The 23,312-nt window shown below is 40.4% G+C and overlaps 2 protein-coding genes, 1 long non-coding RNA gene and 1 other non-coding gene across 5 annotated transcripts; 2 read left to right on the forward strand and 2 right to left on the reverse strand.

Annotated features, from left to right (window-relative positions):
* Positions 1-433: 433 nt before the first annotated feature.
* On the forward strand, positions 434-2,159 carry LOC147332555 (uncharacterized). The gene is made up of 3 exons (XR_015128821.1): positions 434-534; positions 983-1,149; positions 1,482-2,159. It is a non-coding gene; the product is annotated as an uncharacterized LOC147332555 (long non-coding RNA).
* A 38-nt stretch (positions 2,160-2,197) lies between these two features.
* Positions 2,198-13,171, forward strand: sdr42e2 (short chain dehydrogenase/reductase family 42E, member 2). Of its 2 annotated transcripts, none has more exons than XM_086289174.1 (12): positions 2,198-2,588; positions 3,177-3,621; positions 4,261-4,356; positions 5,920-5,977; positions 7,111-7,229; positions 7,411-7,486; positions 8,969-9,051; positions 9,640-9,777; positions 9,883-9,948; positions 10,074-10,137; positions 10,245-10,318; positions 12,389-13,171. In XM_086289174.1, the coding sequence occupies exons 2-12, from the start codon at positions 3,184-3,186 to the stop codon at positions 12,635-12,637; spliced, it is 1,461 nt and encodes a 486-aa protein (XP_086145300.1). In that variant the 5' UTR covers positions 2,198-2,588; positions 3,177-3,183; the 3' UTR covers positions 12,638-13,171. The 2 variants fall into 2 exon arrangements, with proteins under 2 accessions (XP_086145300.1, XP_086145301.1); XM_086289175.1 differs by lacking the exon at positions 12,389-13,171 and adding an exon at positions 10,404-10,537.
* Positions 13,172-14,068: 897 nt separating this feature from the next.
* Positions 14,069-14,150, reverse strand: trnal-uag (transfer RNA leucine (anticodon UAG)). The gene has a single exon. It is a non-coding gene; the product is annotated as a tRNA-Leu (tRNA).
* A 2,236-nt stretch (positions 14,151-16,386) lies between these two features.
* cdr2a (cerebellar degeneration-related protein 2a) lies at positions 16,387-23,312 on the reverse strand. The gene is made up of 7 exons (XM_086289179.1): positions 22,994-23,312; positions 20,800-20,912; positions 19,882-20,030; positions 19,557-19,733; positions 17,983-18,297; positions 17,543-17,819; positions 16,387-17,407 (listed from the first exon to the last, which is right to left on the reverse strand). Exons 1-7 carry the CDS (start codon positions 23,070-23,072, stop codon positions 17,132-17,134), a joined length of 1,386 nt encoding a protein of 461 aa, XP_086145305.1. The 5' UTR covers positions 23,073-23,312; the 3' UTR covers positions 16,387-17,131.

Here is a 23,312-nt window from a genome sequence, read left to right on the forward strand (position 1 = left end):
AGGTTTTTCCAGAGTCAGCTATCCTTCTATGCTGGTACCATGTCTTGCAGGTAAACCACATTGTTTTCTTTTCACGTTGTCTAAGATGCACCTGAAACACATTTTTACAACAGGGCCCTGTTGTTATGATTTGCCTCATTGTGATATTCACCTACTCAGGTTAATGAATATAAAGGGATAAAATGTTGAGTGACTATGTCCATCCATTTAAGACCACAGTGCACTCATCTTCTGGTGGCTGCTTCCCAAAGCTCTTTTTGACATTTAAAAATATGTTTGCCTGGTTGATTTCTGTAATGCACAGGTCCTCTTGTCCAGTGAGTGACAAAGTTATTTTTGGACGTCAGCTTTCTTTTATGCTTTTTGTACAGCTGCTCCTCTGTCTCTCTCTCCAGATTAACTTTTTTTCTCTTACATTCACAGGCTGTTAATTGATGGCTTTCAAAATCAGAGTCCGGGGTCCATGGGCTTTCTAACACCCAAAAGAGAAATGAAATCATTTCTTTCTTTTGTAAGCTGAAAGCTTGCACATCTGTAAGTGTAATTTGTCTATTTCACATTTTGATTTCTTGATTACACTAAGAGCATAATAACTTTCAGTTGCTAAAAAAAGTTACAGAGAGATACAAAATAGATTTTTGAAACAATTTCTAAAACTGGCTTCTTATCTTGCTTATCAAAACAAGTACTTAAGCTGTGCAGACCATCATTGTGTCACCCACTGTGCAGTAGAACTTGTGAGTGGGATTCTTTCACAGACAGATGCTGAAACCAAATATGCTTATAGGTTTAGTGTTCCTTCTTAGCCATTGTAAGGGAAGAAATAATTGCTTCTTAATACAAAAACACGACATATTATTAATAACTTAAAATTCTTAATGTTATTCAATAAAAGGAAAAGGGCTTCAATACATAATATTAAAGATTTCAATAGGTCTGTTAAATGGATTGAAATATATTCTGTTGCATCCAATTCTCTTAGGAGGACGACTTTAAAGCCACATCAGCAGAGTTCTGCCAGACATTTAAGCAATACCCTTTGGTGTGCCAGTATTTTCAGAAGCACTGGGAAGGCATTGGCCACATGTGGTGTGACTACGGCCGTCGCTTCAGTCACGCTCGTTCTGAAACAAACAATGTGATTGAAAGGTATGATTTATTATTTTGACCTCATTCAATTGTATTGCTGAAAAAAAGATATTATGCTTTAATCCAAGAGGCTAAACTGAGTAGGTTCGTCATGTCATTGCCAGAACAGGTTTTAGGCAAATCCTTTAAATTCTAGCAGCGTTTTTTATGTTATCACAACAAAAAACAGAGTAGGTGGATTTGCCTAAATCAGCTAAACCGGCACAGAGCATTCCTTTATAAAAGACGTGTGCAATAGGTATTCCAATTTTTAAAAAAATAATACAGTCTTGATTAAAACTTTAAATTCCTTCAATTACAGTTACTAATCATTTCAAATAACTGTTTTTCAGATTTTTCCACCGCCTGAAATACCAGTTTTTATCTGGCTACAAGAATAGGCGTCTGGATGATCTGATTGAAGTGCTCCTAGGGAAGGCCGACGACTACTTCTCAGTCATAAAAACCCTGCAAGATGTGGGCCGCATGAAAAACAGGTTTGCTGACCCCTTGTCTCAAGTTTCAGACTCTGCTTCAAGACTGATGGAAAGTGGTTGGGCTCTTAAAATTACAGTCAAGAACAGCCATGGAGTTAATGCATATCAAGTCCCATCTGAGTCAAGAGAAGACATGGTGTATGACGTCTGCCCTGTTGAGTCCTACTGCAACTGTACATATGGCTTACGAGGACTTCTTTGCAAGCATCTAGTGTTACTTGCAAAATTAGCAGAGGCTGACAATGACATCTATCCAAACATGGAAACAGACATTTCTACCTTGGCAAGAATTGCAGTGAAAGAAAGGCATTACTTTGTACACTGTGAGGACTTGAAAGTGATAAAAATGCCAAGTTTGTTTGGAAATCTGTGTTTTTTTGCATCGGCTGAAACACTTCAGTGCACTTGTTGTACGTTCTCTCACTATAACACATGTGCTTGCCTGAAGGTGGCTTGTAGCCATTTTAAAAAAAATGAAAAACTCTCTGAAAAGTCCTCTATCAACTTTGAATGACACTCCTGTAGTTGAAAGCACAGACAAAAAATCGAAATAATCGAAGGCGGGTATTTCGAAGTCGCAAAGGAATGACGTCACAAGAAGGTGATTGGTCACTTGCAATGTTGAACCTGGAACAACATTAATTATGATGATGTGGGAACAATGCTGACACGAGGAAATCAGATCGTCCGTGTGGCAAACCCTCCCCCCCCCAACAACTTCCGTACATAAAAAACTGAAATGAGGTGCTTGCTCGTCCATCCGGCGCTTCTAGAAATGTGATCCTCGCTGCCGCGGGCCTGCGCACTGCCTGCAGACATTACGGTAGCAGATGTAAAGTGCAGGTGTGTGACAGGTGAGAAAGGTGACGCATCGAGAGGGCCCGACGGCGAGGTATAGACTGTATTATTGCATGAATCCACCAGCACGGGTACGGATGTGCGAGGAGGACAAGGAGCAATCGGGTGAGTAGATGTGACATATAGAGATGACTATCAGGAAGGTATTTTTATTTAATTAAAGAGTGCACGTCATCGCTGTCGGACCTGCGTTTATTCATAGATTAGGCTCGTTTATTTTAGCGAAAAACACGTGATATTCTGCCTAATTTGGCGAAACATGAAGGGGTTATTAACTACAGGCCAAAAGCAAATAAAAAATACATATACACACATACAGTAAAAATATGTATCAGAAATTCTTCTTTCAGAATACCTCCCTCCCCACCCCCTTAAATATCCGTGTGTTATATGCAGTCTATAAAACATAACGTTATTATTTATGAGTGAAATGTCTGACCAGTTGTCATCTCTGACATCTTCTTTATCAAAACTCAACAAAGAGAAAAAAGTGGTGTTCAGGAGCACTGAGCTCTATTTTAAATAATGAAAGACTCTGAAGTGGTACAGCTGTCGGAACTTGAATGATGTGAAAACAAAGGGATTATAAATGACAGGACACTTTCAGAAAGTTAAGATAAATACTCATTACCGGTCAGTTAATGATTCCGAAACAGTGAATATGCATTTTATTCCTCTTTAAAATCCCATCAGAGCATCCATGGAGCTGTGCAGTCCCAGCATGACTGAAAGCGGAGGCTCTCTGTGCCAGGTGAAGCAGTTTCCCTGCCAAAGCGTCCCCATTTGTCGCCTGCAGACCAACGGGCACCACGGGCACAACATCGCCCACCTCGCTCAGCAGCCGTGGGTCATCCATCCAGCCCCAGCAGTCGCCTCCGGGCCGGGGCCCTCTGTGGCTGTGAGAAACAGAGTAAACACCGCCACCGCTGCTACCTGCAGCAGCCCCGACTGTGTGGCCTCCAGACTGGGAGAGGAAAAGCACCGAGGTGTCCCAAAGGGGAAAGTGGTAGTGACGGGAGGAGGGGGATACTTTGGTTTCAGGCTTGGGAGACAACTGGCAAATGAAGGGTTTTCAGTAATCCTTCTGGACTTGAATAAGCCTCCCTGTGATATTCCCGATGGAGCGACATTCTATCAGGTATGGCTTTACTCTGTTTACCCCTCTTCTCCACACATTCCTTATAGCTTTGCCCTGGAGAACACTTAATACTATACTGCAGTGTAACAGCACAGGACACCTATTGTTTGATAACATCTTATAACACATGTCAGGTCTCTACATGGTGATGAAAAGCCATTTGAAGTCCAGGTCTGAAGCCTGTTGTGTCACTCATAGCACAGGTTTGGGTTATAAAGGTATGGTTTGTTTCCACCTAACTGACACAACTTCATGTGGAGACGAGGAAATGAATTCTAGTATTTCCTCGTGTTAGCGTGCCTCTTCGGTCCGTATGTGTCTTGGCTGGAAACAGACACGGGTGATTGATCTGTCTCGGCGCACCAGCTGCTGCCTGGGTCAAAGAGGGTGGAAGCATGATTCGGGTTTCACCTGTACTCCTCTTGGCACACTTACCTTAATTATAACTGTCCTTTCAGGGGTTAGATATTGACCATTTTACATGAAAAGCACTGGGTGTTAATGTTTTGCTGTTGTACATTTCAAGCAAATCAACAGTACAAGCCTACCTTCATCCTCCCAGAAGAATCTGATTAGGCATCTTTTGTGTCCTCAGAGTTATAACTAATTATCTGATTGTCTTGTTCTACTTTCTTACAGAGTGACATTCGAGATTATTCTTCCCTGTATAAAGTGTGTGAAGGGGTTGACTGCATGTTCCACACGGCGTCTTATGGCATGTCTGGCCCAGAGCAGGTGACTTCATGCCTTCCTCTGCTTTTTTTCCCCAACAGCCAGTCATTCAAACAAGTCATGTTTCACTTATTAAACCTCCTGTGGAGGAACAGCCTTGTTTGGTATGTCACGCTTTCTGTTCAAACCGTGAACACATGACAGGCTGACCTGCACGACTGGTTGTTTTTCCATGCTCTCTTGATGCAAATCATAGGAGCTGCTTAAGGCTACTAGCAGCAGGAAAAATAGCACCTCAAGGTTCATCCTCAGACTAAAGACAGAAAGTCAATATTTTAAAAACACATGTAACACCTGTTGTAAGTTTTAGCTGTGTAAGTCAAAAAGTGTTAAAAAGTATGAATTAAGTATGTACAAATAAATGTGCCCAGTGTTGCATATTAAACACAAGCTATGTAATTTTTATTTTCTATTTTTCTTTTACATTATCTAATATCATGCATCATATTTTTGGTGTGTACCCCACCTTTCAGGAGTGGGTGTCAGTGACAGGCTCCAGCCTCCTGCCGCCCAAAAGCTGGACAAGTGCTTAAAAAATGTGTGGATATCCTCAATAGTTCATACGCTTATAAAGGATTCCAGCTGTGTGCCATAGCTATGAAATGAAGTGTCTGTTACGCATAAGATAACTACCAAGTCCTCAAAAGAAATGAGACTATATTTTGCTTTCCATAAGTTAAAATGTTGTTTTATTTTCTCAAATAATAACCTAATAACACAGAATTTCAAAGGATATTATGGGGGTTAATCTTGAGTTATTTTCTTGGCATTTCAAGTCAGTAAGTAACGCTAATCCTAATTTCAAGTTATTCACTTGAAATTTTAATAACAACACCAAATTCGGACTTATGGATGTCTTTTTTTCAGTGAGGGAACCAAGTTTCCATAAAAAAACAGCAAAGCTCATAAACAAAGAACATTTATAAATGAGTACTCCTCCCGTTTAACCATTCGGCTTCTGCTTTAGAGCTCATAAACACAAAACAACATATGACCACAAATTTCTTTTTTTAAATACTGCATTGCCCACCAAACAGTTTGACTGCAAACAGTTCAGTCTGACAGCCAGATAGCTCAGCTCTTTAATGTCAGCTGATGTAGCTTCTGACTTTTTCTGAGGCTGCTCTTTATATTGCTTATGCCTTGTTTTCTTCATCTACAGTGGCTAGCATTGATGTATACAAATACGTAGTTCATCTTTAGTCTCCATAGCCTTGGATTCCAAATCCAAATATAAAAAAGTCAGTGAGGAAAAAAAAATTGCCATCACATGGACACATTTGTTTGCTGCAGACTTGTATACTTGTATTCTTGCTCTTCTGTTGTACATCACTCAAAATCCAATCAAATTTTTTCCTATTTTTGTGTCTATTTTTACTATATTTAATGCTATTTGGCTTCTATCTGCTCTCAAAGTTGATTTTCTTTCAAATCTAATATGAGAGCCTAAGTGAGATGGATGTAAAGTCATTATTGTGCAGAGGTGGAAACAAGGGCTGTATTATCTATAGAAGAGAAAATATGCAGTCAGGAGTAACAGCCTTCCTCTTTGTCTCTGGCTTTTAGTTGAGGAAAGAGCAGGTGGAGTCCGTCAACATTGGTGGAACCAATAACGTCATAAATGGTAAGAAAATTTTCTGTTTTTGCTGGTGTGCCCCAGGGTTCGGTACTGGGGCCTCTTTTATTCCTTATTTACATGCTTCCACTTGATCACATATATAAAAAATATAATATTAACCATCACTGTTACGCAGATGAGACTGAGCTGTATATTTCTTCCAAACCCAATTTCACCCTTCCACTCATCTCCCTTTGTGACTGCCTCATGAAGGTCAAATCTGGTTCACCTCCAATGTTTTCAAACTCAAGAGTAATAAAACTGAAGTTCTACTTGCCTGCACAGCTTCCACATTAACCAAATCCCACAAGTTTCCCATTAATATTGACAACTCCTCCATCCTTCCCTCCCATCAGGTTAAGAGTCTGGGTGTCATCCCCGACAGCACTTTGCCGTTTCAGTCTCATATTAATCACATCACCCAGTTCGCCTGCTTCCACTTACGCAACATCAATCGTCTCCGTCCTTTCCTCACCTCCCATGCTGTTGCTATCCTTGTCCCTGCTTTGATTGATTATTGTAATTCTCTTCTCTTTGATCTTCCCAACAAGTCCCTTTACAAATTACAAATTCTTCAGAATTCTGCAGCCCAGATCACAACTCGCACACCCTCCAGAGAGCACATCACCTCTGTTCTTCAACAGTTTCACTGGCTGCCCATAGATTGTAGAATCACTTTCAAAATATTGCTTTTCACATTCAAATGTATCCATATCCTGACTCCTCCCTTCTTGTATTATTTACTTAGGTCTTCATCCACCACTCACCTTATTATTCCCTCTCCCCATCTCACTACTATGGAGAACAGAGGTTTCAGCTGCTCTGGAATTCACTTCCTCCTGATAGCAGGAATACTGGCTTGCTTCCCTTATTCAAGTCAAAACTCTAACCCCATTTTTTAATACTGCCTTATTCTCTTTAAACATTAAATCCAATTATTTTCTAATACTGCTTTTTTATTATCCTTTTTACTGTTTGTCTTTTATGCTTTGTTCGTTGACCTTGGGTTTTAGAAAGGTGCCTAGAGAGTGACATTTTATAAATGGATGCACACCTGCATAATACATTGTGGCATATTGAGCATTATGTCAGCATTCATAGATTTGACTCTCTTTGTTGTGATCCTCTGTCTCATACAGTGTGTAAGGAGAGGAGCATCCCCAGACTGGTGTACACCAGCACCATCAACGTGGTGTTTGCAGGGAAACCGATTGTGGATGGTGATGAGGCTTCGGTGCCATATGTGCCCCTTGATGCTGTGAGTACTTAAAATAACTGCATTCTCACCACCCTAACGATAACAAACCACATCACTAATGTTCCAGCAAAACCTTTGTCACACCAATAAAAGCTCTGCAATTCTACTAAATACACGTTTGCCAGCAATTTTCTGCACTTTAGGGGGAAATAATAAGGCGGTATTTATGTTTCTGTTGCAGCATATTGACCACTACTCCAGAACTAAAGCGATTGCAGAGCAGATGGTCATCGCAGCCAACGGGGGCTCCCTCAAAGGTTGTGAAATTGATAGCTGTGCCTCATCGCTGAATTACATGGGAAAGGACACATTGAGAGAAAATTGCTTTCTGTGTTTAAAAAAACCAAAAAGCAACAAAAATGTGTGTTTGAAAGAGTGAGAGAAAATAGACAGAGGCAACAGTTTCCATGGAGACTCGGTGTGCAACTCGATCATACAACAGTGATTGTGTTTTAAACTCGGCGCTTGCCAGAACAGTCTCATTAGTGCAGCAGTCACTTGACATTGATGTCTTAAACACACATGTAAAGTATATATTTGAGTGTATATAATGGCTCATTTTCTCATACAGTATTGTTGCTTTTTACACTGTGATTTATAAAGCCTTTCCTTCAGTGAAACCTGCACGCCAACAGTGAGCACCAACATGCAATTAAGCTTAAAAGCATGCATGTCTCATTATCTACTGCAGCTGGTCATGTGTTTGTGTGCGTAATAATAATAATAATAATAATAATAATAATAATAATAATAATAACAGGATGTCTGTACTGATGTCAGGAACAACCTAAAAGTCACTGAGATTCTAAGACTGGGTCTGCAAACTTTTGTTTTGATTCAGTTGATTCGCTGAGATTGCAAAATAAGTTTCGAATCCTTATTAATGAGAAGAGAGAGAGAAAAACCCCTCTGCCCTCCAGCTGACTCCATCCCTAGTATTGGCAATCAGGTCCAATCATGAGACCAACCACAAAAAATGAACGTAATCAAACACAAACACCATTTAAACATCTAATGAACAGCATACACATCTTTGTCTTCTTAAATTCATACGTGACTCCTACAAAGCCATTTTTAAGTAAATCTGCTCCACTGCACCTGCTCCACCTGATTGAGTCTATATGTAAGGTTTACTTAAGAACACTTCACAGGCTTATTTAATGTTCAGCCATAGTTGTTGTTTCTCCATGCTCTCCTTTTAATCGTTTTCTTTCCATTCACCTGCCACAGCTTCTCACTGGTTCTGCTGGAGGTTTATTCTTGTTAAATGGGAGTTTTTAATCCCACTCTTACCATGTCCTGGCTAAAAATTCTTTATATTGCAAAATTCCTTTAATTGGCATGATATAAATACAGTGAATGATATAAACATAAAATACATTCAAATTTATCTTGCAGAAGTTTTCTCCTTCTTTGCTTCTTCCTTATTATTATTATTATTGTTGTTGTTATTGTTGTTGTTGTTGTTGTTATTTGCCTTAAATCTGTGTTAATTAATCACACAACATATAAAACTATCTTGATACATTATAAGTATCATATAAATACATATAAATAAGCACAAGTCTTAATGCAGCCCTTTTCCTTGTTTCTGAGTATTTTAGTACTTGTAACATTGGTATTTTAATGCATGTACTTAGTCCACTACTTCTAGAGGAGAAAAAAAATCCCAATTAGATTTTAATAAAGAAAAGCTTTAAAATATTTATGAAATGACATTTTGATCTTCCTTTGTGAAGGTGGAGGCCTGCTGCGCACTTGCATCCTGCGGCCCTGTGGCATCTACGGACCAGAGGAGAGAAGACACCTACACAGAGTGATGGTAAGGGACTAAAGCGAGCGTGTCTTATAGTGATGATGAATTACTTCTGTGCTGCCACTGGAAAAAAATGTTCATCTCGCGGTGTCTGAAGCCTCGCTGGCAGAATTATTCCTGTCTGAAGAGTTTGCATTATTGATGGAGCTCTTCTGGCATCCAGTTACGGATGCCTTTTCTTCCAGTGTCTCCTCTGCGAGGCGGCTGTCGGCACAGTCTGGTGAAGGGCTGCAAGGATTACATTATGTTCTGGGTTTACTACCGGCCAAGAGGCCAGAAGCATTGACTTTTAATGTTCTGTCGGTTGCTTGTCTCTGTAACCACTAGTCTGGAATTGATGTGAAATAAAATGTATAATTAATCTGTATACATGTGGACTTAAATATTAGCAAACCCAGAGTTAGTAAAACTGACAGTAAAACACTGGGTTGAACATAAGGTTTTGAATTAGACCCATCACCTTTGTTGCAACTCTTCTCCCAGCTTTTGTGCAGATATCACCATCCAAAATGTTAGTTTGACACATTTTTGGGTTTAGTGTCCATGTTTAAATCAAGAAAACGATGCAAGACGAGCTTTTTGTCCCTTGCTCAGATGAACGTGGAGCGTCGGTTGTTCAGTTTCCGGTTTGGTGACCCCCTGGCTCAAATGAACTGGGTGCACGTAGATAACCTGGTACTGGCCCACAGGCAGGCAGCTGAGGCCCTCACGCTGAAGAGGAGCTGTGTCGCTGTGAGTCCACCTCAGAAAATTTAAACAGTAAACACGATGAGTTCCACTGCTCCGGCCTCACAGCTGCTTCGGTCATTTTTAACATGTTAACTGTTCTTTTTGCAGAGTGGACAGGCCTATTTTATTAACGATGGCGTTTCGGTCAATCTGTTTGAATGGTTGATGCCTTTGGTGAGTTGATGCCTCCGTCTGTCAGCAGACTTAAGGAAAAAGCTAAAACCAGCGATTACCTGAAGAGTAACTCTGATTCTGAAAGCTGCTCTTACCTCTGTTTTGAATTCAACTTTCTGTTGCAGTTTGAGAAGCTGGGCTACAGCCAGCCGTTGATAAATCTGCCGGTTTCACTCGTCTATTCAGCAGGTAGCTCTTCTCTCTTTCACTTTCACTATAGTTGAGTGAAACTTTGGTGAGCTGCTGCTAAATCTGTGTGTGTGTGTGTGTGTGTGTGTGTTTCTTCCTATTTCAAGCCATCCTGGTGGAATATCTGCACGTGGTCCTGAGACCGGTGATAACAGTGCCGCTCCTTTTCACCAGAAGTGAGGTAATTATGCAGCTTTCTTCTTCTATAAAGGTTAAGTCTGATTCTGAAAGCTATTTTTAACTCAAGATGTCACTCTATACTGCAGAACGTTACAGCACCGGCAAGCTCGGTACATATATCTACCTTGGAGATGAAGTTACCCGCTGTCTGATGAGAACATTCATGTTTAAGTCTCTCCAACGACAGAGACTGACTCCATTAGTATTTTCCGATCAGCCCCCCCAGCCCCCCCCCCCTCATCTGATGCTATCTCTTGCACATGAATTATGAAAAACTAAAGTGAGCCCTTTTTTAAATTCAGCAGATAAACGAACACTTAACTTTTAATTCTGTCTTTGTATCTGTGATGGTTTTGCGTACATTTACTTGACTCAAAAAACTATAAAATTAAAGGAGCAGCTTGGAGTACGACACGTCTTAAGGCGCCTCCATCACATGCGGCCTGTGAGGTCCTCATGAATGTGTGATGAGACAGAAACCAAAGCTGAGCACCATGGGCCTGCATGCGCAGCTCTCTCTCTCAGGCAGCTGCTGGCCGTGGGGATCAGTGGTTGCCCTGTAAATAAAACATAAACTGCTGTGGGTCAGACCAGGAAGTTTGAGGTGAAGTTTACAGGAAGTGACATCACTGCAGAGGCGGTTGCTATGGCTGTGCCACCTCTCGGCCGGTCTCAAATGATCCCGGCAACCCTCAGGTTGAGGCACGGTGTGATGTGCAGAGATTTTCCTCTTCCTGGTCTGTGAAGGCACATAGGAAGACAGTTTCAAAATTTGAATCAATCTGTTGTAAGGAGCAACTAAGCATCTGGTTTTATTCTTATATCTTATATAGAATTTCAAATGAAGTACCTTGAAGTGAATATTTTAAAATGTTGCCAACAGAAATGAACTGTTTGGTAAAGAAAAAAAGACAATGCATGAGACAGAGAAGTTTTACTGCTCAATAAATAAATAAATAAATAAATAAAATACAAAGTCTAAAAAGTTACACAAATACAAAGAGCACAAGAAACTGAGAGAAAAGCAGGCAGATGGGCAAAAAAAGATTCTGGTGCAGGATGTGAGGGACAACTGAAATTTTAAATAAAACAGGAAATAATCAAAAGACAAAACATGGTGACACAAAAACTCACATTAAACATGTATGAAGAATTTTAAACTAACACCACAGCAGGAAACCATCTTAACAAAAACTAAACAGGAACCACAGCCGAAATCACACTTAAAATCTAAAGCTCAACATCACCACAGCTGTAAGAGATCAAAGCAGGAATCCAAAACTCAGTCTGCAGAATGTTAAAATCAGAAAAAGAATTGAAAAGATTAACTAGGAATTCAAAACCCCAAAACATCACAAAACTACAAAACCATGATGAAGCACTAGTAAGAAGCCGAGCAGCTGCAGAAGGATATGTGTACTTTGTAAGATGTGTACTTTAGCCCAGAGAATACAAATGCATGGGTCACATTTCAGCTACATTTGATTATAATCTCTGTCCTGGAGTGGTGCCTGTGGCAGTGAGTTACTCCTGGAAGACAAGATGTACTCCATGTGAGACAATCAAGGAAAAATTGAAGGCTTTTCGAAATGCACGGAGAAAAATACTGTATATAGTCAGGATAACTGTCAGGTTTGGCAGGATAATCAGGATTCAGCAGTTTGGTCTTAATGTGTGGATACACAACAGATTTGAATGAGTCATGCAGGAAAACTCCAAAGACCTAAAAGGTGTGTACCGACTGAAATCATTAAAGAAAATGTGACGCATGGATGGAAAAAAGAAAAGGGACAGTAGGAACTCTTTTTTGTCTCACCGGTGTCTGTTTGACCTCTTCTGTCAGTCTGTGTTCACATGCCGAAACCTTAGACTCAGAGGAAAGAAGACACAGTAACTGGAGGCATCCGTCAGTCACAGGTTATCACAATGTAAAACTAAGTTTGCCAAACTGAGGCTAATGTGAGCCGTTAACCTGACAGAATGACCTTTAACTTGGACGACTCTGATCGTATTAAGAAATACAAAAAACAACAAAAAAGAAGCTATAAATGCCTCATCTCTTCCGCTGCAGGTCAGGAACATCGCAGTGAGCCACACTTTTAAAATTGACAAGGCCCGCCGAGATCTGGGCTACAGCCCGAAGCCTTACTCCCTTGCAGACTCCGTGGAGCAATACCTGAAGTCTCGACCGCCTCGCAACACCTCGTCGCTTTTCAGCCTGTCCCAGACCTCCCGGCAGCTCCGGCGGCTTTTTCTGCTGCTTCTGATGGGTTTCAGCGTGGTGATACTCATGCTATGTTGCGTAATTTGTCAGAACTAAACATTCCTTCACTGATGCTCCGCTGCACTGCATTCATCTCAGGCATTGCAGTTTCAGATGAGAGACTCTGCTTTTACACAGCTTCTGTTAACTGATTACAGTGTGACAATGTAAGTGGTGACTGACTGATAATAACAAATCACCAGACCCAGCTAAACGTGCTCCAAAAATACGTCTCCAGAATACCAGGCTATGCAAGTTCTGTGTTTCCCCTTTTCAAAGACAGCCGCTGTTTTTATGTTTAGACCTCAGTGTGTGTCTGAGTTTAACGTGAGTCTAGCAGGCGGCTGAAAACTATTATGTATTATGTGAATGTTATTGACTTCTCTGGAATTTGACTTTATTGTGGTTTATTTTAAAGCAAACATTTAACTTTATATCACAAAAAGAAAATTATCTGAACTGTAAGTCGTTGTATTTAAAGCATGCTTCCAATTTGTAACATAAAGACTTGTGATTTCATAGAGTTCAGTTATTATTGTAGCTGCAAATTTTGTACACTTTTAGAAATAAAAGCATCTAGAAAACTCCAGAGACCATATTTACATATACTGTATTTGTGCAAAAGAATTGAGTCACCCTTAATTTCTTTGGTTCAAAGACATTATTATAGTCTTTTGCTGTAGCTATGCACAATTTATTTTTTCAGGCTTTCTGAAGGTTTTTCAAACTTTTTACTTGCACGTTGGCTTCCAGTCCTTGTACCTGACCACATTCACTGGCTTATGAATCATTCAAGCATAAAAAAGGCAGCTAACTCAAGAGACGAACGAGTGTTGTGTGAACACATAACAGACAGTATTAAATTGTATCGTCAGGACTTTGTTACTAGTAGCCTGTCATACAAAAACACATCATTTGTTCACATATCTTTTGCTGAATCTATTTAAATGGCCGAGATAACACTATCTGACCGACATAAAATAGTATTTGTGGACGAACAAGTTGATTCGTGAAGAGGTATTAGGGGAAAAACTGCCATATCTCAGCATGGAGTGCGGTCAGTTTTTAAGGAAATATGAGTAAACTGGTCAAGTCCAGAACGAAAGAAGTGGGAGGCCTAAAAAAATATGTTCAGCAGATGAACTGTATCTCAAAGTCTGCAAAGATCTGACAAAGGACCCGAGAGATACAACAGCTGCTATCAACTGTTCACTGAAGCCTCATCGAAAGTGGTCTTAGTGGAAGGATGGCTGTCCTTCCACTATCGGGATCAGTGTTGGTTGAAAGCTCAACATTGTCATGTTTGAAGCTGCCACATGGGGGAGCACTTGCACTGCATAAGAATGCCAAGGGTTACCTGCAGCGTTAAAATTCACATCGTCGCTTGGACATTTAATATGTTATTGATGACATCCGGTCCAATCTACCTGTCTACGGCCTTCCACATACTCAACTGAGTCATGGCTAATCCAGAAAATAATACATTCTTGGCAGCGGTGGGATTCGAACCCACGCCATCGAAATGACTGGAGCCTAAATCCAGCGCCTTAGACCACTCGGCCACGCTACCACACCTTTAGTTCTCGGATACTTAGATTTAAATAATACGTCGTAAGGTCGTGTAACCTGTGATGCGTTCGCGTCGTTTCGTCACGTCTTTCAGAAACGTCCGCCTTTCTATGCCGCAGAGAAAAATAAGGTGACAAAATAAAGGAAAATGCATAAACCCACGACACACTGAAGCCCTCTGGGGGCTCTGATATGCAGCACAGGTCATTTTGCTTTCATGATTTATGTTCAGTTCATCACTGCAAATGATCACAGTGGTCTGATGGAAATTAAAATGATAAGAATCATATGATAGGGAAGTTGCAGTCAACCGATCATACAGACAACTTTGATGGACAATGTTTACCACTGTATTGCTCATTAATTTACAGACCCCTGGGCCCACATGTTTGATGGGCTCCAGCCTCTGATATTGAACAGAAAATGCAGCAGCCAGAGATAGTTCATTAGTTTGCCATATGACTACAGGTGTACTGAGCTATCTACACCTGTAGTCCTTCTCATATCTTTAGGGGGTTCTTGGCATCTGCCTGACGAGCTCCTATTCTTCTACATATCCTCTCATAAATATCATCTACCAAACACACTTGGATGGGTCCCCATGTGACACTGACTCCCTACCCATTCAATATCTGTCTTATTCCATTCCAGATGAAGGAATAGTGTGAGGAGAGACCCAGATCCAGAGACTAATTACTGCCCCGATGGCTCTTTGGTAGCTCATGGTGGTCCATAAACCTTAACAATGCACTTTATGTTGCTTTCATCTGTCTGTATTTTATACACTGTTGGATGTTTCAATATTAAATTTGTTTTAATCTACTTTATCTTAATCGACCAGGTAACTGCAGCTGCCAGCTGCAACTCCTTTCTTTTTTATTTTTAATATGGAAGTTTTCAAGTAAAGTGTGAATGTTATATGCACTCAATCAAATCAATTATATCATCTGGTGCAGATCAAATGAACTTTTGTTGCTCAAAACAACACTGGATTATGTTCTTGTGAAACTGGCTGACCACCCCCAAAATGATGGAAACTACTTTGCTAATGGTGCCAATACAGTAAAAGGTCATTGTTCAAACAGTGTAAATCATTTCAGGAAAAAAAAGATGATGCTTCCTCCACACACACAGTTCATTGTTAGCCAGCCATTTCTCTCTGTACCATTTCATTTTCACTTGGTCTAGTTTTTCCACACAGCCGTCTGCTGCCTGCTTATCTGATGGCTTTGTGAGGTTACCACGTGCATGTCTTGCTAAGACCTGTCCCTTAGGGCGAGCATGGTATGCAAACTTCTTGTTTGGAGGTTTAAAGGATTGGGAACTAGTGGCAAGTAGGGTAATTATGAAGAGAGACAAAAGGTTGTTTAATTGTTTGCTGTGCCAGCGTACACAAGGTCTCAGTGACCTTTAAGAATGAGGGCAACTCTGAGCTTTGCAGAAAATATGCTTCACTACTGTTGTGTGTGTTGATTCGATTTTCTCTCCCACAAAAACAGCAGCATTACAGATAACGGAGTTTATTTTTTACGGTTGCTTTTATAGCAGTGTTCACTTTATTAGGTAACAGAAGTTTAAGAGAGGAAAGAAATAAGAGTCCATATGGTACATACTCCTAAGGTTGTTTTTCATCTGCTGATAGCTCACAATTATGCACTGAAATGAAGAACAGGTTGAAACATATCTGCTCAAAAGCAATGCAGTGATGCCATCTCTTAGATGTATGAAGAAAAAAAAAAAAAAAAAAAGCATGCTGCAAAACAGTCTGCACCTTTTAAAAAAAAGAAAAAATATAATTTTTTTTTTCTTCACAGAAAAAAATATATATAATTTTTTTTTTTCTGTGCACCTCCTAACAAGAGGTTTGCATACCATGCTTGCCCTAAGGGACAGGTCTTAGCAAGACATACACGTGGTAACCTCACAAAGCCATCAGATAGCAGGCAGCAGACGTCTGTGTGGAAAAACTAGACCAAGTGAAAATGAAATGGTACAGAGAAAAATGGCTGGATTGCTGTAGGTAACAATGAACTCTGTGTGTGGAGGAAGCATCATCTTTTTTCCTGAAATGATTTACTTTGCTAATTGACACCATTAGCAAAGACACACACACACACACACACACACACACACACACACACACACACAAAAAAAAAAAAAATAGTAAAAACAGCCACATAGGAAGAAATGGTCCAAAGGGAGAAAAAAAAAAAAAAAAAAACTAAAGACAACATTGATTTTATTTTTTTTATGCTTTGTTTAATTTTGTGTTTCCACCATAGAAGAAGCACCGCATTGTACATGAAGTTTCACTTTGATTAAATTTTCTCAGAAAAATAAATAAACATTTAATCATCTCTAATCTTTTGTTATTAAATAAATAAAACTGAACTCAGTCATGAAAAGTGCAGAGCCTTTCTGTGTCTTTCTGGTGTTAACACACTCATTTTCCAGTGTCCACTTACTGTACGTTTTGCTCTTAGTGTGCCACCGAACCACCACTGGTGAGCCAACTAATGCCAACTTCAAAAAACCTACTTACACTAACAATTAAACTCCTTAGACTTCCAATATTACAACAGTCCAACTTCTCAGTTTACACAACTCTGACTCAACCGCCATCTTATCAAACACTGTAACACAGCGTAACACCCTTACATGTGCCTCTCTCTTCCAAACACCAAAGGGCCCAGTGGTCACGGGGCAGCCATTACAAAAAAGAAAAAACTGAATACTATTGCAGGCGGACGTAATACTTTTGGATTTAAGTCAGTCTGCATGTGAAAATGTGCTTTTTGTTCATTGATCCAACTATAAATATTTCTCACAACAAATATAATACATCTAGCTACTTTTTGCCACTTAATTTTTGATAAGGACGCAACAGGCATGTCTAAGACTTTGAGGGCCTGAAAGCATTTACAGCACCTGCACCCTCTGAACAGTGTAACAGAGAGCAAGTCATATTGAGATGAATAACATTCAGTTGGAGGATTCATCGTCCCTGACCGGTTGTTCGTTTCCGCTGAGGTCCTCTTTGGTCTTTTGGATGCAGGTGAAGATCTCCTTGAAGAGAGCCTTGTACTCCGGCTGCTGGCCGTCTTCAAGAAGCACGGACAGATCAGACAGAGCTGCAGAGCTGGACAGGCGGCGGCGGGAGCGGCCGCTGGCAAAGGGACTGCTGGATGTCTGGACAGCTTTGTGGCTGAGCTCGTCTGAGGCTTGCTGGCATCGCTGTAACAGCTCATCGTATTTCACCTGGAAAACAAACATATTTTAGGGAAATCTTTCTTCAGCTTTCAAACAGAACAAAAAAAACAAAAAACTTTTGCATCAAACATTCTGACATAGAAGATATTTTTTTAGGAATGCTCTGTGCCACAGATACACCACCTGCAGTGCGCTGTACTGTGCATCCACCTCATTGAGCAGAGAGATGCCCCTCTTTTTCACAGCCTCGGCTCGACGTATACATAGCTGCTCGTGACTACGGAGAATTTCATCTGGGTTTGTTGCCTTCAACACGCTGTCACTGTTGCACCTCTGTCGGCCGTATCTGCTCTGCTCCTCGACAGTTTCAGTCTTCTCCTCTGGCTTGCTTTGCTCTGGGCAGGGCTTGTCCTCCGAGGCAAAGAATACGGTGTCAGGCACCAGCAGCTCGTCAGGTTTCCTGACAAGGGTGAGAGTGAAGGGGAACACGCGCATTTAAAAAATATAAAATAATAAAATTACACACTTTGGCTGAATGTCAACAGCAATATCAGAAATAGAGCTAAAATAATTTCACAGTTTGAATCTTCTCCATGCATAACATCATCATCATCATCATCAACCTTTTGGTGCAGTCGGCGCGCCACAGAAGCTGCAGCTGTTCTACTTCGGCCTCCAGCTCCTTTTGTCTGGCCTGGTAGCCTGACAGCTGGACCAGCTGCTGTTCCAGGGTGCTGTTTTCCCTTGCTGTCAACTCCATCTCCCGCTCTGCAGCCTCCCTGCGGCTCCGCTCAGCAGCTATCTGGCTTTGAAGCGTTTGGATGGAGCGCTGGAGAGCAGCGTTCTCCTCCTCTGGGTCTGGTTGCTTTTTTCGGTCTTGAAATGAGCCATAAGGTGACCAGAGTCCATCCACAAGGTGACTGCCATTGGCTTGATACCTTAGGCAGTGATTAAAGAGCTTATTAGAGCATCACTTTGAGAGAACAAGTAACAAAAGCGATACTGAGGTGAGTTGTTGAGAATATCCTGAAGTGATAAGTGCTGCCAGCGTTACTGAAATATTCTTTGAACTGGATCTAACATGGTTGGACTCAGACACTAACAAACTCTCTTACAATGTGAGAATGAAATGTTTATCATGGTGAAAGTGATTTTTCATTCTTCTTAAAAGGTCCAATTTGATAGTGTAGGAAATTATAAAATATTGAAAAGACAATAATAATAAAAAAAAAATAAAAAAAACAAAACAAAAAAAAAACTTCATAATGCAAAGTAGATATTGTCATATTAATTTAATTAAACATTAGGACAGGTCTGAGTCATTTTTGCTTCTAAGGTTTTTAATTTAACGTCCTTTTACAACAAAGACATTTTATGACCTTACATTTCTCAACAAAATTTAATACCCAAAGACTAAGAATCTGCAGAACTCCCGTTACTATTTTGACTTTTTCAATAAAACTGTCCTCAAAATCTAGTTCAGAGAAGCTCTGAGTTGAATTACTACCATACACTTCGAGCACTTAAGCTTTATTAGCAGCAGAGAGTAAATTTCCCTGTCCTCTTGGCAGAGGTTACTTGGGTCTCTAAGCAGTCTGAGAAGAATCTTTATTGTAATTTTTAATGCATTAATATTACATAATTCTTTTCAATGTCATTTAAAGTCCACTACACCTAAACCATTAAATAAATTTCTAGACAGATCGTTCAAAATTTTTAAAGGCGACAGTTCTACAAAATACACCAAATAAGTGACGTGAGATGCAGCAGCCGCATAAGTAAACAGTGACAATGGGGGAGGATTAGCTTCCCTCCCTCATGGATTATAGCTAAAGTAAGCTCTCTGGGTGACCTGAAGATGTCAAGTCAGCATACGTGACATGAGACAGCAGCGTACTGAAGGTACCACAGCATGAGAAAACGGACCCCAGCTCTCAGTGTTGAGATGCTTTCAGCTTCCCTTTTCTTCTTTGCTTTCATGTCAAGGAAGAAAGACGCTGAATCATATTTCTTGGTGTTGCCAGATAATTTGAGGCCATGTTTCATTGATGCTTTTTCCAAGAGTACCGAGACAACTCACTGTCTTTAATCCACAATGCTAGGTACAGTTTACCACACCATTTCCTCTGTGAAAACAGTTCCTCTAAAGATGAGCTATTAGCATTGTGTTGCTAAATGTGGATGATGAAAATAGTACCTGTCATGGTGCAAGTCATACAGCTCTTTAAGACAGGACACGCTCTGTGCTCCAAGGCTGCGCCTCTGCTCTGCCAGCTCTCTCTTATTTCGCTCTGCTTCTGCAGTCTTTAGTTCCCCGACTTGGGCCTGCAGGTCCTCCATGAGGGTCTGAAGCGCTTCGATGGTCTCAGTTAAACTGAAGGAAAACAAAAAAAAACAAACAAAAAAAACCAAACACCCGACAACATGTTAATGTGGTATATTTTTTATTGGAAGCTGACTGGGTGGATAATTATTTAAAACACAATTTGAAAGGGTAATTCACAAATAACTGGTAGACTGACTTTTGGATCTTGTGTTGGGCCATGCGGTTGTCCTGCACCAGCCTCTGATTGCCTTGCTCCAGATCCCTGGCTGCCGTGTCTAGCTGCTCATACACTTTGGCATGCTGGTCATTCATCTGACGCAGCAGCTCCACTTGCTTGGTTAAGTACTGGTATAGAAGAGAGGGAAAATAATAATAATAATAATTTCAAGTTGGAGTAGCACCACTCCTTAAATTTTTCCATGTCCCAACTTAAAATCAAGCAAGCATTTCTCCAGACCTTTTGTAGTTTCGTGAAACAAAAGCACACCTCTGAGACTGGAAAGGCGGGTAGCCAGTACAATGTGGGTCAAAGAGATGTATTGGGATTACCAAAACAACCTCTAGAAATCCTTACACCGAAGACGTAAACAAATTAAGGCTCTTATGTGTGCTGACCTTCTAAGTGCCGTGTCCTCCAACTCAGATCATCAGCAGTTTACGCATGCGCTGTCTTAGAACTAAAATATGAGTCTCTCTGCTAATGGATGTTTATTATTTTTAGAATACAAAAACAAAATTTTATTGACTCTAACACAAAATCAAAACCAGGAACAGTGTCCAAGTAAAACAGTGGTATTCTGTTACTGGAAAACCAGTGAAAGTCTTCAAATAATTAGGTAGACAAATGATCTGCTCCTTGCCAAAGGCTTATTAGATCAGACTGGGTAGGATTAGCTTTTACTCCAACCTATTTTCAGCTGTGCCAATTTCACAATGACTTTCCAGTCGGACAGCTTTTCACATGTCTCAGCATGGACTTTTCTCAATGAGCGACCTCTAATCATGGACTCATTCACGTAAAAATCAACCAGAATCTGCATACACTGACAGACAAATTCTGGAGCACATATTGAGCCTTAAAAACTCAGATTAGTTCCTTCCTAAAATTTATCACCTCGATTTCCTGCAGCTGCTCCTGGTTGGTGGAGTACATCTGCTGCAGGGCCTGCTCCAAGTCATGGTTTCTGTCGAGGAGGGTTTTCCCCAGCTCTGCTGCCAAATGAAGATCTGTACAAAAAAAAAAAAAAAAAAAGAAAAAAAAAAAAAAAAAAAAAAGGAGTCAAGTAAAACACGCAAACACAAGTTTCGGGATGGACTCAGTGCCCGAATACAGACAGCTGAAAGAATTAGGCAAGTGTGTAAGCGTAGCCTTGCGCCAGTGCCACCCACAACAACAACTCATTGTCCCTCACCGAGGAATCTAAGGCATGCCTTGTGACCCCTTTCCCCTACTAAATTCTCATGAGTACTGGATCTTGGCCAGCCATGTGAAGCTGGTCTTTTGTGGGACTACTAAGTGCAGGGAATAAAAATGCAATTAAACCAAGCCAAGATAAACTTTAAATGTCACTAACAGAGATGGCAAAATTAACACATTTTTCATTCAAGAAGGACAGGAAATTGTGTTTGAAAAGGGCCTGGCAGAAGCTGAAGTACTGATGCAACCTCTTTACTTACGTAAAAGCAAAAAAAGCACAGAGGCTGAAGTGTACTCAAAGTATAAATTTAAAAAGTAGCTACTCAAAGGACATTTATCCTTTCCATTTTTGTGCAACGCTCATGTACTTTTGACACGTTTTTGTGTTCACTGCACACGTTTTACATACGTACTTTTATTTCTACATCTTCTAGGTTAAGCGTGTGCAATCAGAACTAACAGTGCGTACACCAGCAGGATTATAAAGTAACGTTTTGTGGGGAACAAACGTAAAATAAACAAGTGAACTACCTAATAATCTTAAATCCTACTCTGAAGCCCATAAAGTTGGTGGAGGAGATGAAGTGGCATACATTTCTTCCTAAATCTCTTCGTGTAAATGCTAAGCATTTTTGTTGTTATCCATGCCCACTGAGGAATGCTACAGGAAGTCATTCTTCCCGCCTGCTGCCAGTGAAGGCAGCAAATTTTTCCTACAAGTTCATCTATTCAATCATGATACTAAATGATTAACAATTCTCAGTTAGTAGTTGTTGTTTTTTTTTAGCCCTGGGATAGACTGGAGACCTGTCCAGGGTGTGCCTCTGCCCTGTGCAACCCCTGAAATTGAACAAGCATAAGAGACTGGACAGATGGATGGATGTGATAAAATATACTTGTAAGATGGGCAGCATGATTTTCCTCATCCCAAAAGGAAAATCTACTTTATTTTAGGATATAAATTACAAATAAACTTTAATTGGTTGGTCAGTCATCTATTTTCAACTATCTGGCCATTTCACATCACTAAATTATAACCTAACTCTGGTTGCATTCATATAACAATGCAAACAATGTAAACAACACATTCACAGATCAGCCACACCACACACATAATTATGTTCAGTGTCACAGCTTCCTCTTCCTTACTCCTTCTTATTCACAGTGATATTGGTTAGATGATCTGTGTGGCTCACTTAGAAGCACAGACAGGGGTCATGTTAGTCTGAAAACAATAAACACAGAGGTGACAGCCTCAGGAAATCCTGGCTGTGTAGGAGACCTCATGTGGATTGCATGCCTATTGTGGGTCTGTGCCACAAGGACTTCAATTTCAATTTAATCTGTGAGCTCTTATTTAGGGGCTTTTCTCACTGTTTTTCCTAAGGCTCTTACAACTAACATTAGTGATAACACTTCAGCTAATAGTAAAATTATTTCAAGTATATTTTTGAACAAACCTAAAACTAGTGTTTTAGGTTTTAGGTTTAATGTTAGTGTTGGTCAATTTGAAGTGATCAACAAGCATGAGGAGGCCCTGATGCAGAAGTTTATTGAGACATCCTCATGGCTGTGAGTCAGTTTTACAATGAGTTGTGTTTACATTACTAATACCTATTCTGGATGTGTTAAATATTACCTCTACCAACTAATTTAACACTTAACCTAGCATAAAAATAGCATAACTAAATAAAAACTCAACTTTAATAAGCAAACTCACTCTGGAGACTAACTGAAACTTAACTAAAAAAATAGCTACAATAGGCAGACAGTAGCAGTAACGCTCATTAATTTACTCATTTAAAATAAAACATAAAACTGGAGTAACACAACCTGCCCACACAGACACAGTCAGAGTTAGGGTGCGACCTCAGGGCTGAGCGGCTCTTACCGTGTTCGAGCTCTTGCTGGTTGTACCAAGACTCTCCATTCTTCTCAAATTCTTCCTCCAAAATCATGTCGGTTAGCATTTTCAAACCGAGGGGTGACCCAAAACTCCACCCGACAGAAGCCCCACACACTCGAGTTTGACGGCTAGAAGCTGACCGCAGTCCACCGCCTCGAGTGGTAAACGTAACTCACATCGTCCCCGGTGTGTGAGAGGCTTTAAAGTCTGTTGTCTACAGCAACGTGGCAAATCACCCCAGCATCCGGCAGGAGGCAGAAAGAGCATATACGAAATTTAATCGATTAATTAAAAAACGCACTGA

The sequence above is a fragment of the Aulonocara sp. 'chitande type north' Nkhata Bay genome, linkage group LG4, assembly GCF_057382095.1.
Source record: "Aulonocara sp. 'chitande type north' Nkhata Bay isolate Kocher_YH1m ecotype deep benthic linkage group LG4, A_spYH_male_GT1.1, whole genome shotgun sequence".
Lineage (NCBI taxonomy): Eukaryota > Metazoa > Chordata > Actinopteri > Cichliformes > Cichlidae > Aulonocara > Aulonocara sp. 'chitande type north' Nkhata Bay.

Coding starts and splice junctions, on each gene's coding strand:
- sdr42e2 (XM_086289174.1), top strand. CDS start 3,184: ATGGAGCTGTGCAGTCCCAGCATGACTGAAAGCGGAGGCTCTCTGTGC. Junction 4,357..5,919: donor GCATGTCTGGCCCAGAGCAG/GTGACTTCATGC, acceptor TCTGGCTTTTAG/TTGAGGAAAGAGCAGGTGGA. Junction 9,778..9,882: donor TGAAGAGGAGCTGTGTCGCT/GTGAGTCCACCT, acceptor TTCTTTTTGCAG/AGTGGACAGGCCTATTTTAT.
- cdr2a (XM_086289179.1), bottom strand. CDS start 23,072: ATGCTAACCGACATGATTTTGGAGGAAGAATTTGAGAAGAATGGAGAG. Junction 20,031..20,799: donor AGCAGCTGCAGGAAATCGAG/GTGATAAATTTT, acceptor CTTCTATACCAG/TACTTAACCAAGCAAGTGGA. Junction 18,298..19,556: donor TATGACTTGCACCATGACAG/GTACTATTTTCA, acceptor TCACTGCCTAAG/GTATCAAGCCAATGGCAGTC.